This window comes from Sorex fumeus, unplaced genomic scaffold, assembly GCF_029834395.1.
Source record: "Sorex fumeus unplaced genomic scaffold, SorFum_2.1 ptg000024l, whole genome shotgun sequence".
Classification (NCBI taxonomy): domain Eukaryota; kingdom Metazoa; phylum Chordata; class Mammalia; order Eulipotyphla; family Soricidae; genus Sorex; species Sorex fumeus.
The window spans coordinates 23,012,848-23,030,354 of NW_026606081.1; the positions used below are offsets into that span (position 1 = coordinate 23,012,848).

Genomic DNA, 17,507 nt, shown 5'->3' on the forward strand with positions numbered 1-17,507 from the left:
TGACCCGAGGCAGCTGGCGGGGGCCGCGGCTGCCGCGGTGCAGTGGAGAGGTAGGAGCGGGGGCCGGAGCCGCAGCCCCCAGGATCCCACCGCCAGCCGCCTGTGCTTAGACCACGTGTCCGCAAAGCCACTTCATCTTCAACCCGCTTAAAGGCTCAAGGCGCACAAATCCTGCTTGAAGTCGGAGCTCGCATGTCTGTACCCAAATCCCCTCGGAACCTGAGCGCCCTCGTGATAATTCCCGTCCCCCAGGGTTCAGGCGATGACACGGAGGGAGGGATCAGCGATTGTCCTGTGGGGCCGGGGGAGGGGGGAGCAGCGTCCACCCTGTAAGGCCGGGAGGGATCAGTGTCCACCCTGTAAGGCCGGGAGGGAGCATCGTCCACCCTACATGGTCGGGGGCATCAGCGTCTGCCCTGTAAGGAGCTCAGAGTGGTTCTCACGGTGATAATGGGGGCTCCCGCGATTTCGGGGCTCCCTCCTGAGTGGGGTTCCCCTGGCTCGTGGAATTCCGGCTGAGTTGACCATCAGCTCAGAGCTCCGCAGGGGAGGAGGGGACACGCCGGCTCCCTCCCTTCCTACATAACAGGCAGAGCAGAGTCAGGCTTGGCCGCAAAACAAACCTTGTTTGAACCCCAGGGCAGACTGGTTTGTTACTGGCTTGCAGAGGTGAAATGAGTTCCCCAAGAAACAAGTCGGGGTGTGGTCACCCCCGGGTGACCTTGCCTGCCCTCTCCTGGCCATCAGGAGGACCTGCAAGGGGGGGCAGGCGCCCAGCAGTCCCACACGCTGCCAAGAGGGGGCAGTGCAGCCCCGCGCACGAGGCCTGAGAGTGCTCCTGGGACCTCCTCCCCCCTCCCAGCCTGGGGCGGGGCGCCACCCCCCCCCCCCCCCCCGCAGATGGGGTTCCCGCCCCAAATGGCTCTGCTCAGACTTAGGAACTGCAGACAGCGCCCCCTGGACCCCGCCCGTGACTTTGCCATTAGGACGAGGGCTGCAGGAGGGGCCTGGGGCCCCCCCAACATCAGCCCGGAGATGGTGAGTCCCCGAGACCCCCGGCTCGGGGGCTGTGCAGTCCTGTGGCTCAGGAGAGTTCCGGCGTGGCTTTGGCAGCTGCTTTGAGCGCAGGGTCTTGTCCTCCTCCGGGCTGTGGGCTACGGCTCCCAGGGTGAGCGGCACCGGGCGGGGCCCGAGTCCTGCTCACCGGCTGCGTCCCCTGTGTCCCCTGTGTCCCTGCAGGCTCCAGAGTGGGATGAACCTGCAGATCTGCTTCGTCAACGACAGCAGCAGCGACAAGGACAGCGATGCAGACGACAGCAAGACGGAGACCAGCGTGGACACACCCCTGTCCCCCATGGTGAGTCCCCTGGACACGCCCCGTTCCCCATGGTGAGTCCCCTAGACATGCCCCCGTCCCCCATGGTGAGTCCCCCTGGACACGCCCCTGTCCCCCATGGTGAGTCCCCCTGGACACGCCCCTGTCCCCCCTGGTGAGTCCCCTGGACACGCCCCGTCCCCCATGGTGAGTCCCCCTGGACACGCCCCCATCCCCCATGGTGAGTCCCCTGGACACGCTCCATCCCCCATGGAGTGGGTTGGAGACTCCCTGGTCAGGCTGGCACAGCCATGCCGTGCGGGGGGCACTGAGTCCTTCATCCCTGGGTCGTCCCTGGCTGCTGGCCCGTGCAGACTGGCCTCCCCGCGCTGAGGGCTGCTGTGTTTCCCTCCGCAGAGCAAACAGAGCTCTTCCTATTCCGATAGAGACACGACGGAGGACGACTCGGAGCCCCTGGATGACATGGACTTCCTCAGCCGGCAGAAGAAGCTGCGCGCTGAGGCCAAGATGGCCCTGGCCATGGCCAAGCCCATGGCCAAGATGCAGGTGGAGGTGGAGAAGCAGAACCGGAAGAAGTCGCCCGTGGCCGACCTCGTAAGCAACTGTGGCCGGCCCAGGCACCTGCGCAGGGCCTGAGGGCCGAGGTTGCCCTCCTCTGGCCACAGCCAGCCCCCGACACACCCCTTCCCGCGCCCCCCAGCAGCCGGGTTTAACACGTGCTCCCATGGCTCACCCTGGAGTGTGGCTAATTGACACGGTGCCCACGTGCTAAGGACCCGTGGGCTGAGCCCGGCTTCCTGTCAGTCGGAGCTTGGGCTCGGCAGTTCCCCCAACTCTCCAGGGCTGTGGGTGAGTCCGGCTGGACTCAGTTTTCTCACCTGTGAAATGGGCTCCAACACACCCCGAGTCAGGGCCGGGGAGCGCGAGCGAATTCAGAGCACTAGCAGCATCCCAGCTGAAAGACCCTCCCCTGCGCCCACCGGGGGCCCGTCCTGCTCACGCGCGCGTCTGTCTCCCACAGCTTCCCCACCTGCCCCACATCAGCGAGTGCCTGATGAAGCGCAGCCTGAAGCCGGCTGACCTCCGCGGCATGACCCTGGGCCAGCTCCAGGTCATCGTCAACGACCTGCACTCGCAGATCGAGAGTGAGTGGGGGGGAGGGAGGAGCGGGGGCTCGCCCAGGCGCTTGCCAGCACGGAAGAGTCCAGAAACTTTGTCAGGTTCTGAGCCCAAAGTGCCTGCAGGTCCCCTTGATGTCATTTTGGCTCACTGACCTTAAGCCCACACCCAGCAGTGCTCGGGGCTGCTCCCGACTCAGTGCTCCGGCCACAACCTGAGACTCTGCCCCTTGGGCTCACTCTGCATGCAACCTCCCGACACACACACGGTGTTGGGCTGAGACATCTGCCCCTAGAATTCAGTCTTCCAGGTCATGGATGACGGGGTCAGACCCTCAGCTTCCTGGAAAATTCCCTGCAGGGAAACAGGCTCCAGAAGTTTCCATTCCCAGCTCCTTAGACAAACCCCTGTTCTGGAAAAGCCCCCTCCTCCCTCAGCAGGGCGCCTTCCTGAGGCGGACCCTCCCTCCCTCAGGCCGACCTGGAGCATGCGGGGGTTGCAGGGTGGGCTCTGGGGGAGAGTGAGCTGTAGGTGTGAGTGTGGGGGTGTTAATGTGGGTGCAGGTGCGGGCACAGGTGTGAGTGTGGATGGTGAGTGTGAGCGTGGGTGTGGGCATAGGCATAGGTGATGGGTGCCGGCTGTGGGAATGGGTGGGTGTGGGTGCAGGGGTAGCTGTCGTGCAGTTGTAGGTGCAGGGTAATTGTCGTGTGGGTGTGGGTGCAGGTGTAGTAGTTGTGCGGGTGCAGGTGTTGGTGTAGCTGTGGTGTAGGTGCAGGTGTGGGTGCATGTCCGGGACTGGCGATGCCCGGCCTCACAGCAGTGGCCCTCTGCAGGCCTGAACGAGGAGCTGGTGCAGCTGCTGCTGGTGCGGGACGAGCTTCACATGGAGCAGGACGCCATGCTGGTGGACATCGAGGACCTGACCAGGTCGGTGGGCAGGGGTCGTGGCGGGGACTGGCCCGCGGGAGCCTGGGGTGTGGGCCAGCTGCCGCTTCCAGTGGCATGAGCCCAAGCTGTTCTTGGGGCACCCAGGGCTGGACGCAGCCTCATCCCAGGAAGGGGCAGGAAACGGGCGGTGCCGACACAGCGAGCCCTGCTGGGAGCTTTCCTGGGGACCGCCTGCGTGTGCGAGTGCGTGTGCGTGCCTGTGTGCGTGCCTTTGTGTATCCCTGTGTGCACATGTGTGCCTGTGTGTGTGCCTGTGTGTGTGTGTGTGTGTCCCTCTGCGTACATGGTGAAGATGCTGCCCGTGGCCCTGCCCCACCCCACGGCTTCCCTGGGAGGGGCGCCCTCTGTCTCCCAGGCCCAGCTGGCCCACAGTTGCTCTTGGCACAGAAGCCGGGACCCCAACCAGACACAGCCCCAGCACTGTGTCCCCACCCCCCACCAGCGGCTGCCAGCCACAGGGGCGGCACTTTCCTCTCTGTTCTCTCCTGTGTTGTTCTGGGCACATGACCGCAGGCATACGCATGCGCGCGCGTGCACACACACACACACACACACACACACACACACACACACGTACGCACATGCGTGAATACATGCACACACATTTTCAATGCCTGAGCCCTGTACTAGGGTTCCAGTGTGTGGGAAACAGACGCCACGGTGGGTGGAACCCAGGGAACAAGGCCTGCGGGGGCAAGGTGCCCTCGGTCCTGGTGGCGCCGTGGCCAGCTGCACATGGGCACGGGACCCTTCGTCATGCCCCCTCTCTGAGAGTCCCTGGGGTTTGTCCTCCTGAATCAGAAATCCACGAGACAGACAGGAGGCGGCTGGCCACCCTGCCCTGTCCCCCTCGCCCAGAGTCAGCCGTCCCTGAAACCCTCCGTGACCACCCTCAAGCCCCGTGTGGACCCGCCTCTCACGGCACTTTCCCTGCCGGCCTGCCCGGTGCCATCCAGGCACCAGGCCCCAGCTGCCTCCCCACTCCCCACAGGCCCAAGGCAGTATCTGATGGCAGAGGCTGCTTGGTGTTGGGCTCTGAACTGGGGGCCCTGTGCTGAGAGGCGCGTGCCATCTGCAGAGCCCTCCTGGCCCCTCTTTTTCACGTTTTGTTTTATTTTTTGCTTTTACTTATTTTGTTTGTTTTGGGGTCACACCCGGTCACATATGCTCAGGGGACCCTATGGGATGCTGGGAATCGATCCCAGGTTGGCCGCATGCAAGGCAAATGCCCTCCCCGCCGTGCTATCGCTCCAGACCCTTGTTTTATTTTTTTAGGCCACACCAGTAATGCTCAGAGCTTACTCCTGGCTCTGCGCAGGGGACCCTATGGGATTCTGGGAGTGGAACCCGGGTCAGCCACAGGCGGAGGAGACCCCCGCCCACTGTGCTCTCTCTCCAGCCCTGCCCCCCGGGAGAGGGAAGCCCCCCAACCCGGCCTCGCTCTGAGTGCCCCTTCCCTCCTCAGGCACGCCGAGAGCCAGCAACGGCAGCTGGCGGAGAAGACACCTTCCAAGTGAGGCCGCCCACCCGCCTGCCCGCCCAGCAGGGGCTGGAGTCCTCCTGCCCCCCCCCCCCCCCCGGTCGTCAGAAACGCTGTCGCTAAAGGGGGTGTGTTGTCCTGGGCTGTCTGCGCTTCCGTCGTCTGTCCGTCCGTCCGGTGACCAGCCTCTGCTACTTAATTTATTTCTTTTTTATTTTTTAACTCAGTCCCAGGCATTTTAATAAGATAAGGTGACAGAAACTGTACAGTCCTGCCATGGGCCCGGCCCGGGTCCAGCAGAGGGGAGTGTCACGGGGGTCCCCGGGGCTCAGGATGGGCCCGCACACCCCACGCCGGAGATGGTGCTACCCCCGGGCACGAGGGCCCGGCCCGGTGTTGACCACTCCCCTCGGCATCTCGAGAGTGTGGATGCCCGGGGTTTCCCTCTGAGGCAAGTGGATGGCCTGTGGGCGCCGGGCCGAGTCTCCTGTATAAATATGTAAAATAAAGATGAGAACTTTGTTTCATAGGCGCTCGGTCTTTCTCGGTAGCCAGCACCGCCCCCAGGGTCCACGCAGGGGAGTGGGGGTGGGGTGTGCACGTGCCCAAGAAGACCTGCCCCGCCCTCGCTGCCTGCCCTGGGTCCCCCAGTTCTGCCTTGGGTGGGGGGACCCACTGCCTCCCTGAACAGGCGCCAGGGGTGCTTAGGGGAGACGGCGCCCGTGCGGGTGTCACACTCCTGTCCACTGCAGCAGGGGTGAGGTGGCCGCCCCTTTCCCCCAATCTGTGTCCACAAGCAGCCCAGTGACATCAGCTCTGTCCTGCTCGGTGTCAGCTGACCCACCCTCCGGCCAGCAGCTTCAGCAGGTGGCACCAAGCAGGGCGGGCCGGACCCACCATATCGGACCCCAGCTGCCCCTCAGTGATCTGGGGTCCCCGAGACCCGCCCCTCAGCGATCTGGGGTCCCCTGGGACCGGGGCTGGGGGAGTCCAGCCCAAGAACGGCCCCAGGCACCTCTTCCAGGGAAGGCGGGCCCTCTCCGGACACCAGTGCCCCCTGCAGGCATGGACCCCCACATCGGGAGAAGCAGCAGGAAGTAGAGTGCCCGGGATGGCCCTCACCTACCAGCTGTGGCCACCAGCCCACGGCCACTAGCTCATGTCCACCAGCCTATGTCCTGTCAGCCTGTATCCAGGTCATGGCCATCAGCCGTGGTCACCAGCCTGTGTCCACCAGGGAGCCTCGCTCCACACCTGCCTCAGGTGACAGTCCTCACCCCTGACCTGCTTCCTCCCTCTCCTGGTCAGTGGCACCCCTCCTTGGGGCAGGGCCTCTCTGGTGTTTAAACCTGCTTTCCTCTCCAGGTTGGAGGGTTCAGGAGGTGGGTGAAGGAGGGTCTGAACATTCGCTCTCGCCAGGGGCAGGCACGGTGGCGGGAACTGGGCTGCAGCCAGGACTGGGGTCCGGGTAGCGCGGGTGAGCTGGGCTTTCTGTGTGCGCGTGTCCGCGGCCTGTCTGCTCCCAGGCAAGGTGTGTCTGCCTCTGCGGCCTCCCAAAGCTCCTGACACGCCCAGGCCCGAGCCATAGGACAGCAGCCCAGAGCCTGCCATAGCTGAGACCCCTGAACACAGAGCCAGGAAGGAGCCAGCCCTGAGCATGGAGCGCCCACAGCAAACAAACAAGCAAATGCATTAGACATGCGGGCTGCCTCGCTCGGCCCAGCTGACTCGGGGCAACAGAGAGAACCCAGCCCCTGGCCCCCGGCCCCCTCACTCCCCTTCCAGGGACACGAGGACCTGCCTGTGAACTTGTGTCCAGTGCAAACTGGGCAACTTGTCAGGGCTGAGCACTGTCTGGGGGAGGTGGGCACAGGGGAGAGAGTTGCACTGGGGAAAGGGAGTAGTGTCTGAGGGAGGTGAGCACTAGGTGAGCACTGCGGAGGTGAGAATGGAGAGGAGAGAGAATAGCCTCCGGTTTACCAGATACCTCTGGGTTCTGGGATTCTGGGGACACAGCCTCCACTTCGATGGGGCATCCGAAGGGCTGTGAGATGGGGTTTGTGCTTTGGGACCCCTCTGCAGCCTGTGGGGTGGCCACAGCAGGCGCAGGAGCTGAGGGCTGTCCCCTCCCCGCCTGTCAGCCTGTATCCCGGGGGTACCGAGCTCCACTCCCCGCCCCGACACATACAGGCCTCGGTGCTCGGCCCACGGGCTCTGTTGAAAGAGGCCCGGAGGGGTTGAGTAATGGAGGTTTTCTACATTTTGGAATTTCTGAGACAGAACGAATGAAAAACCCGCTTGAATTTCCTCCACTTCCCTAAGCTGCGCCGGGGACCACCTCTCTTGGACACTTAGGCAAGAGTCGGCCAGGAAGCTCACACGAACGGGATTCGGAGGAAAGAGACGGGAGCCCACGAGAAATCTCCGAGTTTTGCTTTGATGCGAGCGAGCCGCCTCGCAGCGCACGGAGAAGCGCCCACTTGCAGTTTTGAAATCTCCGAGTTTCCTGCTCTGAGCACCAGCCGACCCTGATTTGCATGCCTGAGCGGCCAGTGCCCGCTGCCCCCTGCTGGGAGAAGCCACCGCTTCCTCTTTTTTAAGCTTGCAACTGTCACTTCCTAAATCAGGCCCCTGCAAGCAGCACCTGCGCCCTCAGCCTGGGGCACCTGGCGGCTCCTGGTCTCCCTGCAAGCGGGGAGCCCGGCTCAGGTGGGCATCAGGGGGACATCACCTAGGAGCTGAGCCAGAGCGTGGCCTTCAGTGCAGGTTACAAAACAGGACCCGGAGCCAGAGAGACAGGACAGCCGCGGGGATCTTGCCTGGCACGTGGCCCACCTGGTTTCGATCCCAGCATCCCACAGGGTGTGCCAAGCCTGCCAGGAGTGAGCTCTGAGCACAGAGCCAGGAGTAAGCTCTGAGCACTGCCAGATGTGCTCCCCCACGGCCAGTCCTGGCAGAAAAGAAAGAAAAAGAGAAAGAGTGAGAGAGAGGAAGGAAGGAAGGAAGGAAGGAAGGAAGGAAGGAAGGAAGGAAGGAGGGAAGGAGGGAAGGAAGGAGGGAGGGAGGGAGGGAGGAAAGAAGGAAGGAAGGAAAGGGGCTGGAGCAATAGCACAGTGGGTAGGCCGTTTGCCTTGCACGTGGCCAACCCGGGTTTGATTCCCGGCATCTCATATGGTGCCCCAGCACTGCCAGGAGTAATTCCTGAGTGCAGAGCCAGGAGTAACCCCTGAGCATCTCTGGTATAACCCAAAAAGAAAAAAAAGAAAGAAAAAATGAGACCAACTCTAGAGCTTGACTTCAGTCTTTTAAGGGCAGGAGGCCATTCCCAACTCACATGTTCCAGGTCCCAAACTAGAGGAAAAAGAAATCCAGTATATGTGGAATCTCCGGGGCTTCAGTTTCCAGACCCCACAGAGACTGGGGCAGGTAGGAGAGAGCGCGGGGTGAGACACTGTCTTATAGGCGACCTATCCCGTTCCGACCCTGCACTGCCCTCCAAAGCATCCCTGAGCACAAGCCAGGAGCTGCCCCAAGCCCTGCCAGCCTTGTCTCTGAGCACCCCCTCAGAATCTCTCCCGACTCTCGGCGCTGCTGAATCTCTCCCGACTCTCGGCGCTGCTGGACTGGGTGTCCGGCCCACTCTGCCATTGGGCGCCTGACCCGTGGGCCCAAGCTCGGGACAGCTGCTGGCAGGCGTGCCAGCCCAGTCTGACCCGCCGGGCACAGAGCGTCTCCAGCTGTCAGGCCCCTGCATGGGCAGCGGGTGAGTCCCGAGCACTGCGAGCGAGGACGGGGGTAGCGAGGGTCTCATGGGTGCAGCTCAGCCTGTCCCCTGCTCACGTCACCCCTGGGGGTCTTCTAGGACCAGCACCCGGCTGCACACTTGTTCCATCTTCCTGTTCTCGTTGGGATTTCTGGGTCATGCCCAGTGGTGCTCAGGACCACTCCGAGCTCAGTGCTCAGGGGCCACTCGTGCAGACAGACCTCACGCTCAGCTGGCCGAGGGTCTCGCCAGCCCCTTTCCCCTCACTCTTCCTTCGCACTGAGTGACCCCACGGGCTCTCGGGTCCCAGAAAGAGACTCCACAGGGTGCTCCTGACTTCGGGCCCTGCCACGCCCACCGCCTGCCCCCTGGCCCGCAGGCCTCTGGGTGCAACCGCATCCTGAGACGCCCCCAGCAGCAGGACTGCCTCCCCTTCCCTGCACCCCGTGTCCCCGCCCCCGCTCTCTCCTCCTGTCCCCTGTGCCTCTGCCCCTGAGCACGGCAGGCGGGGGCACTGCCGCTGAGCGGGAGACAGTGACGGAACCGGGCGTGTGGACAGACCTCCGCAGGAGCCAACTCAGACACCAGGGCTGAAGCCTCCGAGGGGCCGAGGGGCCGGGAGGGACAGCGGGGCGGACCCCTGCCTTGCTCAGTCTCCGGCGTGATTCCGGGGAACCGAGGCGGGAGGGCCCGAGCTCTCTCTCGGCCTGGCCAGGATTCCGGGCCCAGGTGTGTGCCGTCAAGCTCCCCGGCTCACCTGTGTGCTCGTCCCTGGGCATGGCCGGATCCTGACCTACGCGGGCCAGAGCAAAGTCAGCGAGGAGACCACTCGAGAGAGGGCGAATGTTCCAGAACAAGTGTGGCCCCGTGCCCTGAGGGAGGGGCCCGGGAGGGCGTCCTCACGAGGCAAGGGGGGTTCCGCGCCTCCCCAGGCCCCCAATCCAGAAGCTGGGGGCGGAGCCCACTCGCTCAGTTCTCTCCCACCCCGAGCACCAGCTTCCCTCTGGCCCCTGCTCACCCGAAACCCTCATTTTCAGGCTTAATCATGGAAACCTGGTGCCCTAGAGCCGGGGCGGGGCCGAGATGCATCCAGCTCCCCACGTGTCCAGGCCCCTGGCCCCTGCCCCAGCCTCCTTCCCCTCCCCCACTCCGCCTCTCCTTCCCGACAGTCTCGCTTCCGAGACTCAGGCCCACGCCCTGCTTGCCCTCCACCCCTCCCACACCCCACTACCCAATGCCACGGGCTGGCGGGGACACCATGTGTCTGCCCTCCAGCCGCAAATTCCCGGCCCTGGGACATCTGGGTGTTCCCGGCGGGGCTGCACCGGCCGTGGGCGTGCCCAGATCTTGTCCATGGACAGTCTCGGTGTTTCGGGAACACTTACTGCGTCACCTGACGCTCTTGTCCTCCTGGGAGAAGCCTCCCAGGGGATTTCGAATGTCCACATCTGACCACCCTGCCCTGCAGGCTCCTCCTCAAATGCAGTTCCATGTCCTAAAGGCCACAACTAGGCATGCAGTATCCCTGCAGAAGGGACAGCCGGAGTGAGAGGGTCGCAGGCTGACTTTGCATTCAGTGTCAACAAAGCGAGTCGCCCCTGAGTGAGAGACCAAGGCTGGTGGCACCCGTGGGGTGGACGGAGGCTCAGGTTGCCTGACTAGGATCCACAGCGCGGGTCCCCCAGGCCAGGGAGCGGCCATGGCCCTGGCCTCTTTGTGCACCAGGAGGGCCTCTGGCCGGCGGGGGTCCGTGACCTCCTTGGGGTCTCAGCATCCAGCTGCGTGAGGTCCCCCGCGCATTGTCGCGCATGACGGAACCCGGCTCATGCCGCTTTCGTGACGTCTCCCAGGGGCGGGAGTCAAGGCCGGGGAAACGGGAGGTGGGAAGGAGCGACAGTCATAAGACACCTGCCAGTGACACTTTCGGAGGAACTGAGCAGATCCTGTTCGCCTGAAAAGGTTATTGAAACTTCCCAGGGCGGCCCCTCCCCAGAAGGCCTCGTCCGTCCAGCTTACCCTGCTCACCTATGAGCTCAGCGGCTTCTCCAGAAAGACGGCAGGAGCGGGCGTGCTTTCCGCTGCGGAGACACGGGCCGCGAGCAGGGCGCCCTTCCCGGCAGCCTGCTCGGAAAACCGCAGGCAGGGCAGACCCTGGGAGAACCGAGGAGGGGGGAGGGGGCCTCTTCGGGTTTTGCATGTGCTGTGTCGGGGACGAACTCAAAAGCCCCAACGCATTCGAGGCACACGCTTCCCCACCCAGACTCAGGCCAGAAGAAGGTGTTGGGCACCCTCGGGTCACTTCCGAATTCGTCTGTCGTGGATGTGGACAGGCCAGAGACATCCTTCCCAGAGCTTTCTAAGTACAGGAGTCTGAAAAAGGCGTCCGATGTCCCTTGGAATGTGTCTTTTGATGCAGGCGATGGAATAACAAACAAGATAACTTGACTCTCCTAAACTTTGCTTGGGGTGCGGGTGGGGTCAGGGCCATGCCTGGCAGTGCTCAGGGGCCACTCCAGGTGTGCTCTGGGGCCAAATGTGGTCCTGGAGAAGACGGCTCAGTCCCCGCACTCTCTCCTGGCCCCTCACATCCAGTTTAAAGAGAACTAGGGGCTGGAGCAATAGCACAGCAAGTAGGGCGTTTGCTTTGCACGCGGCTGACCTGGGTTCGATTCCCAGCATCCCATATGGTCCCCCGAGCACCACCAGGAGTGATTCCTGAGTGCAGAGCCAGGAGGAACCCCTGAGCAAGCTCTTCCTGAACTGTTGCGCATTTCCTTATCTGTTGCACTTTTCTTTTCTTTTTTTTTTTTTTTTGCTTTTTGGGTCCCATCTGGTGATACTCAGGGATTACTCCCGGCGGTGCTGGGGGGGACCACATGGGATGCCAAGAATTGAACCCCAGTCTGCCAGGCAAATGCCCTACCCACTGTGCTATTGCTCTGGCCCCCTGCACTGTTTTCTTCTACCCTTATTCAAACACCTTGATGATGAGCAAAGTTGTTTGTGACACAGTTGTCTCAGGCATTCAGTATTCCAGCACCGAGTGACCTTCCCTATACCACTGTCCCCAGCTCCCCACCCACGCCTCAAGCCTGTCCCCTTCCTTAGCAGACACAAGATCATTTACTTTATATATAATGGTCGTTACAACAAAGTGGTGACTGGAATTATCAAAAAGTAGTTTTGATAGGCTGGAGTGATAGCACAGTGGGTAGGGCATTTGCCTTGCACACGGCCAACCGGGGTTCGATTCCCAGCGTCCCATAGGGTCCCCTGAGTGCAGAGCCAGGAGTAATTCCTGAGTGCAGAGCCAGGAGTAACTCCTGTGCATTGCCGGGTGTGACCCCCCAAAAAAGAAAAGGTAAAACAAGTGGCTCAGTGGAAGAAAATTTGTGAGAGTTCTTGTATCTCACAATGGTGTTGTAAAGTCATTGTCTGAGGATTTACTGTGCGTTGGATGCCAGCTGAATGTCTATTGTGTTATTTTGTATTTTATTATCATTTTGTATTTGCTTTTCCGTGAATGTATAACTGCATTCAGCCATTAATCGATTCATCCTGGCATGATTGTCACTTATGCTTCAGCGGACCTGGCAGCCTCCCCAGCGGTATGACATCTTCCCAGTAGGAAAATTCTTCTCTAGTGAGTTGCCAGGACAAGTCACCCTCAGCAGTGCCTGGGCTGCGCAGAAATACCTGGTGAGCACTGGGACACGGTAGGTGCTACCTCCTGCGCCCGGGGGGTCCTCGGCTCTGCGCCTGGGGCCACCATCTAAACAACCCGGAAATATTCTCTGAGAGAGACAGAGGCAGGGAGACAGAGACAGAGATAAAAACAGAGAGAGAGAGAGAGAGAGAGCAAGAGAAACGGAGACAGATAAAGGCAGAGAGACTGAGGCAGAGAGAGGGAGAGACAGAGACACACAGCCCATTCCATAGGCAATTTTGTTCGGGGCTCCTCACGGCTCAGTGCTTGAGGACCACTCCCTCCCTTCCTCCCACCCTCCCTACCTCTCTCCCTCTCTCTCTCCCTCTCTCTCCCTCTCCCCCTATTCCTTCCTCTTTATTTTATTTATTTATTTTTTGCTTTTTGGGTCACACCCGGCTATGCTCAGGGGTTACTCTTGGTTCATGTACTCAGGAATCACTCCTGGCGGTGCTCGGGGGACCATATGGGATGCTGGGGGTCGAACCCGGGTCAGTCACGTGCAAGGCAAATGCCCTCCCCGCTGTGCTATCGCTCCATCCCCCCTCTCCCTCTTTCTCTCCCTCCCTCTCTCTCCCTCTCTCCTTCTCTCCCTTTCCCTCTCTTCCTCTCTCTTCCTCTCCTCTCCTTCTTTCTCCTTCTGATGTAGGCAAGCAGGCAGTTAGGAAAGGCCCTCCCCAGGTGATGGCAGTAAATTTCCTTGGACTTAAGTTGCAGAGGCCAATCTTGCAGAAAACAGGAACTAAGGCCTGGTAGGACCCTCATCTGGCACTAGCAGTGGAACCTGAGGAGATTGGACCCCTCCCCATGAAGGAAATCCCTCGAATGCCCTTGGACCTCACCCTTAATCTGACTAACTTTAGTGATTCAGTCCAGAGAAGATCCAGCAGGACCAAGGGTCAAGAAAAGGAGCATCAGGCCGGAGCGATAACACAGCGGGGAGGGTGTTTGCCTTGCATGTGACACGGCCGACCCACATTCGATCCTCGGCATCCCAGATAGTCCCCCGAACTGCCAGGAGTAACTCCTGAGTGCAGAGCCAGGAGGAACCCCTGAGCATCGCTGGGTGTGACCCAAATAAGGTAAGGTAAGGTAAAGGCCCTCCCGTTGATCGTCGATTTGCTCGAGCGGTCCCAGTAACGTCTCCATTGGAGACTTTGTTGTTACTGTGTCTGGCATATCAAATACGTCACGGGGAGCTTGCCAGGCTCTGCCGTGCGGGCGAGACACTCTCGATAGCTTGCCGGGCTCTCCGAGAGGGGCGGAGGAATCGAACTCGGGTCAGCCATGTTGGCCGCTTGTAAGGCGAACGCCCTACCCGCTGTGCTATCGCTCCAGCCCAAATAAGAAAAAATCAAAAAAAGGAGTTTCAAAGGCCACACCCAATTCTACCCACTTAGCAATAAACTCTTATCTAGGGGTAGAAGCGCCACGTGGGGCAGCTTGGGAAAACCCTATAAAGGCTGCCTTGAACAAGGAGGCGCGCAGAGGCTGCCCGAGCCCACGTGGCCAAGCACATGTGTCACCTGCATCGCCCCTCTTGAGATGGGAACTTTCATGCTTTCATGCCTAAGGCTGCGGGGGGCGGTGTAGGGGTCCCTCTACCCTTGGAGAAGCCGCATTCTCTCTTCAGCACGCTACTCTCCGCTCTCCCACTTTCTCTCCGCCCCTTCCCGTAAAAACCTCCAATAAACACTAACTTCGGGGCTGGAGTAGGGCGCACAGCGGGTAGGGCGTTTGCCTTGCACGCGGCCGACCCGGGTTCAATTCTCAGCATCCCATATGGTCTCCTGAGCACTGCCAGGAGTAATTCCTGAGTGCAAGTGCAGAGCCAGGACTAACCCCTGTGCATTGCCGGGAGTGACCCAAAAAGAAAAAAAAAACAAAAAAACAACAACAAAAAAAAACAACTAACTTCACTGCTCATCTACTTCTGAAATTCGAGGTGAGACAAGAACCCAGTAACCCTGGGTCCCAGGGGGCAGAGGCGGATCGGGAGAAAGTGACCGTCTCTCTCTCCACTTAACATGAGCCATCCGTGGGGGGGGCCCACTGACATCACTTCCCTCTCTCTCCCTTCCCTCTCTCCCCTCTCTCCCTCTCCCCTCCCTTCCCCCTCTTCCCCCCACCGTTTTTCTCTCCCTCTCTCTCTCTCTCTTTTTCTCTCTCCCCCTCCCTCCTTCCCTCCCTCCTCCCCAAGGCTCTCTGGGTGCAACTAAAGAGGAACCGATGCTGAAGCCCTCCCACCTTGACCAGACCTGCAGGGTCTGGATCCTTCGTGGAGCATGAGGTGGGTGTTGCTCCCCACCGGCCTCTGCGTGGATGGACGCCCTTGAGGTGGCACTGACCCATGGTTGGGCGCGGGGTCTCACGGCACCAGGCAGCCCTCACGTCCGGGATCATTCCTTGTGATCTACCAGCGACAGCCTGGCGGGTCCCACTTGCGTTTCGCCGCTCTTGGGAGCCCCCACTAGCGCTTACCAGGACGGCCCAGCCCAACCCGGCCCCTGCTGTCTGAGAGCCCTGCATGGGGACACAGGATAGAACCAGGGGCTCCTTCCCGGCCACTCCCAGCCCCAATGGCTGTGAGAAATGTTCGATGGACGCCGAGAGGGGAAATCGGGCCCCCGAAGCTCCTGTGCCCTCGGCCCTGGAAAGTCTTTGGAAACTTCTAGAAAGTACACGGTAGCGGGTCTTCCCCCGTGCCATCGAGCTGCCCTCTGGGCCCCCCGGGTGGCAGGTGGGGAGAGAGGGTGCTGGAGAGGCAGCGGCGGCTGTTCAAGTGGCTGGGGACACAGCGGGGACGACTTTCGGACTGAATGTCAGGGTGGCTGGATGCGGCTCCCCCTGTGGCCGCGAGAACAGTGCCATGCCCACACGGGGACTTGGCGGGTGTCCAGCACCTCCTGGGCAGTGGAAATGGTTCCCCTCTTGCCCTGCTCTCTCACGCGCTTTATTCTTTGGTGGTACCTCGCCCCTCCCAGAGCTGGGAGCTTCCAGGAGCTTCCAGGCCCCACAGAGCCAGATCCCGGCTGGGCCCTGCCCGGTGCCCCGGCCGAGGAGCACCAGACGCCCAGCAGGGCCTCCAGAACTCACGGGAAACACCTGCCCCCTCAGAGCCAGCGATGAGCTGGGTCCAGGGAGGCCTCTCGGGTCAGCAGGAGCCTGCGGGCCATGGATGGGCTGGGGTGGGCGGGCAGTGTGGTCGGGGCGCCCAGCAGGGTCCGGCGGGCAGTGTGATCAGGGCGCCCAGCACCTACCGGGAGCCCAGAGTCGCGTTTCCTGTTGTGGCTCTGCCTGGGATGGTCTGTCCAGGGAGGAACAACACATCCGGCAGGAGTCCAGGCCCCAGCCTTGGCCACTGCTGCCCCCCAGGGAAGCCCCGGTGTGGGCGTGCGAGGGACATCGGTCCCTGTCCCCGGGGGCGCGCTCAGGCCTGGTTTCTCTGCAGGGGTGAGTCATGACAAGTTTCTGCCCCTGGCCTTCAAGTAAGAAACCCTGGGAACCACACCAGGGGTAGGGGCAAAGGCAGAGAAGCTTCCAGAGCCCTCCGCCCACCCACGGCCTTGCGCGCACGCGCACACACACACGCCCAGCTTCGGCTGAGGGCGCCTTCCCCTGCTTTTGGAAGTTCCTCGTGGCCCAGTTTACTTTATCTTTGGATTGGGGACTGTACCCAGTGGTGTGCAGGGGTCACTCCTGACCCTGCTTGGGGGCCCGGGACCTGCTGGGGTCAAATCCTCATGGTCCTTAGTTGGCTTCTGAGCTCTGGAAGGGCTTTTCCCCAAAATCCCAAAAGCAACTCACATCTGTTCTCGTGACCTTTGTCCTGGGAACGTGGAGCCTTGGCTTTCCTGGCCCCCAGGGCTGCCAGGCAGACCCTGGCCGACACAGCCCTGCCTCCTGCTGAAGAGGGCGCCCTCACACCCACCCTCCCCGTCCCTCCAGCCTGGGATCCAGCCCTGCTGCACCTGCAGAAGCCACATGTGGGAGCGTCCCTTCCCCCCTGAAAGCAAAGTGAGGGCCACGATCACAGCGTGTGCACCAGGGCCCACGCTGAGAAGCACAATCAGCCACCACACACACACACGCACACGTGTGTACACACGCACGTACATGCGTGCACATACATGCATACATGCATGCATGCACACGCACACACAAGCGAACACGTGCACACACATGCACATATGTGAGCGCACACGCATACACACATGTACACGCACACATACGTGTGCAATGCTGCAAGCTACACACGTGTCCATGCACATGGAAACACACACGTGCCCTCAACTCAATGTAAAACAGGCAGTTCCAATGGAACACAATGCACAGTCTCACTGAGACCGAGAACCTCCATGCCTTGTTTTCTCTTCCAGAACCTTCCATTTCTCAATACTGAGTGAAGGGTGCTGGTGGCGGCATCTCTCCGGGATGGCTGCCCCCGGCCCGTGAGTCACTGTGACTGCCAAGTGTCCTTCCTCCTGGGCCTCAAGACTGAGCAGCAGAGGCAGTGCCCAGAGGCTGGGAGAGCCCTTCTCAGCCAGTCCCTGCGGGCCCGACGTGCCAGGCTGCCCTGAGACTTATAAACATGGGGGCTCAGTCCCAGTGGGAGCCCAGAGACCCAGTGCAGAGCAACACAGTGAGCCCTTGAAAGAGGGTCCCTCACTTCCCCGACGCAGCTGGTGCTTCTGCCAGCTGGGGGTCTTCTGACAGCGGGGCTCCCTTCCTGCTGCTGTGCGCCCGGCCAGATCATCCACATTTCCTACCCACTGGTCCATGCAGCTCCTAAACATGTGCCTACATGACTAAGCGTTGAGAAGAAAAACCTCGTGATGTGCTCTCTGGACAGGGGGTTCCCCGCACTGCTCACACACCCAGGAACCCTCCCAGTAAGACGGGTCTGCAGTTCAGTACGGGGCCCGAGGAACAGTGCTCCCCCGGCCCCACTACTGAGATGCCCGGCCATCCTGCAGGGCTCAGGGGACCAGGTAGGTGGGACCGGGCATGCGCTCAAGACCTATTCTATTGCTCTAGCCCCCTGGTGTCTTGCTTTTAATTGAAAATAAGAACAGGGGGGTGGGGCAGAGCTGGAGGTATACGCCAGTGGGCAGTGTGCATGTCTTGCACCAGGCTGACCCGGGTTCAAGCCCCC

General features: G+C 61.4%; 1 protein-coding gene across 4 annotated transcripts in view; it reads left to right on the plus strand.

Moving 5' to 3' along the window:
• The window catches only part of SCHIP1 (schwannomin interacting protein 1), a 179,192-nt gene extending 173,782 nt beyond the window's left edge, over positions 1–5,410 (plus strand). For all 4 annotated transcript variants that reach the window (XM_056113942.1, XM_056113943.1, XM_056113944.1 and 1 more), the window contains 5 exons: positions 1,240–1,357; positions 1,733–1,930; positions 2,358–2,481; positions 3,289–3,382; positions 4,869–5,410. In XM_056113942.1, the coding sequence (XP_055969917.1) occupies positions 1,240–1,357; positions 1,733–1,930; positions 2,358–2,481; positions 3,289–3,382; positions 4,869–4,920 (586 nt within the window). In that variant the 3' untranslated portion in view covers positions 4,921–5,410. The remainder of the gene's footprint in view (positions 1–1,239; positions 1,358–1,732; positions 1,931–2,357; positions 2,482–3,288; positions 3,383–4,868) is intronic.
• The last annotated feature ends 12,097 nt before the right edge of the window (positions 5,411–17,507 follow it).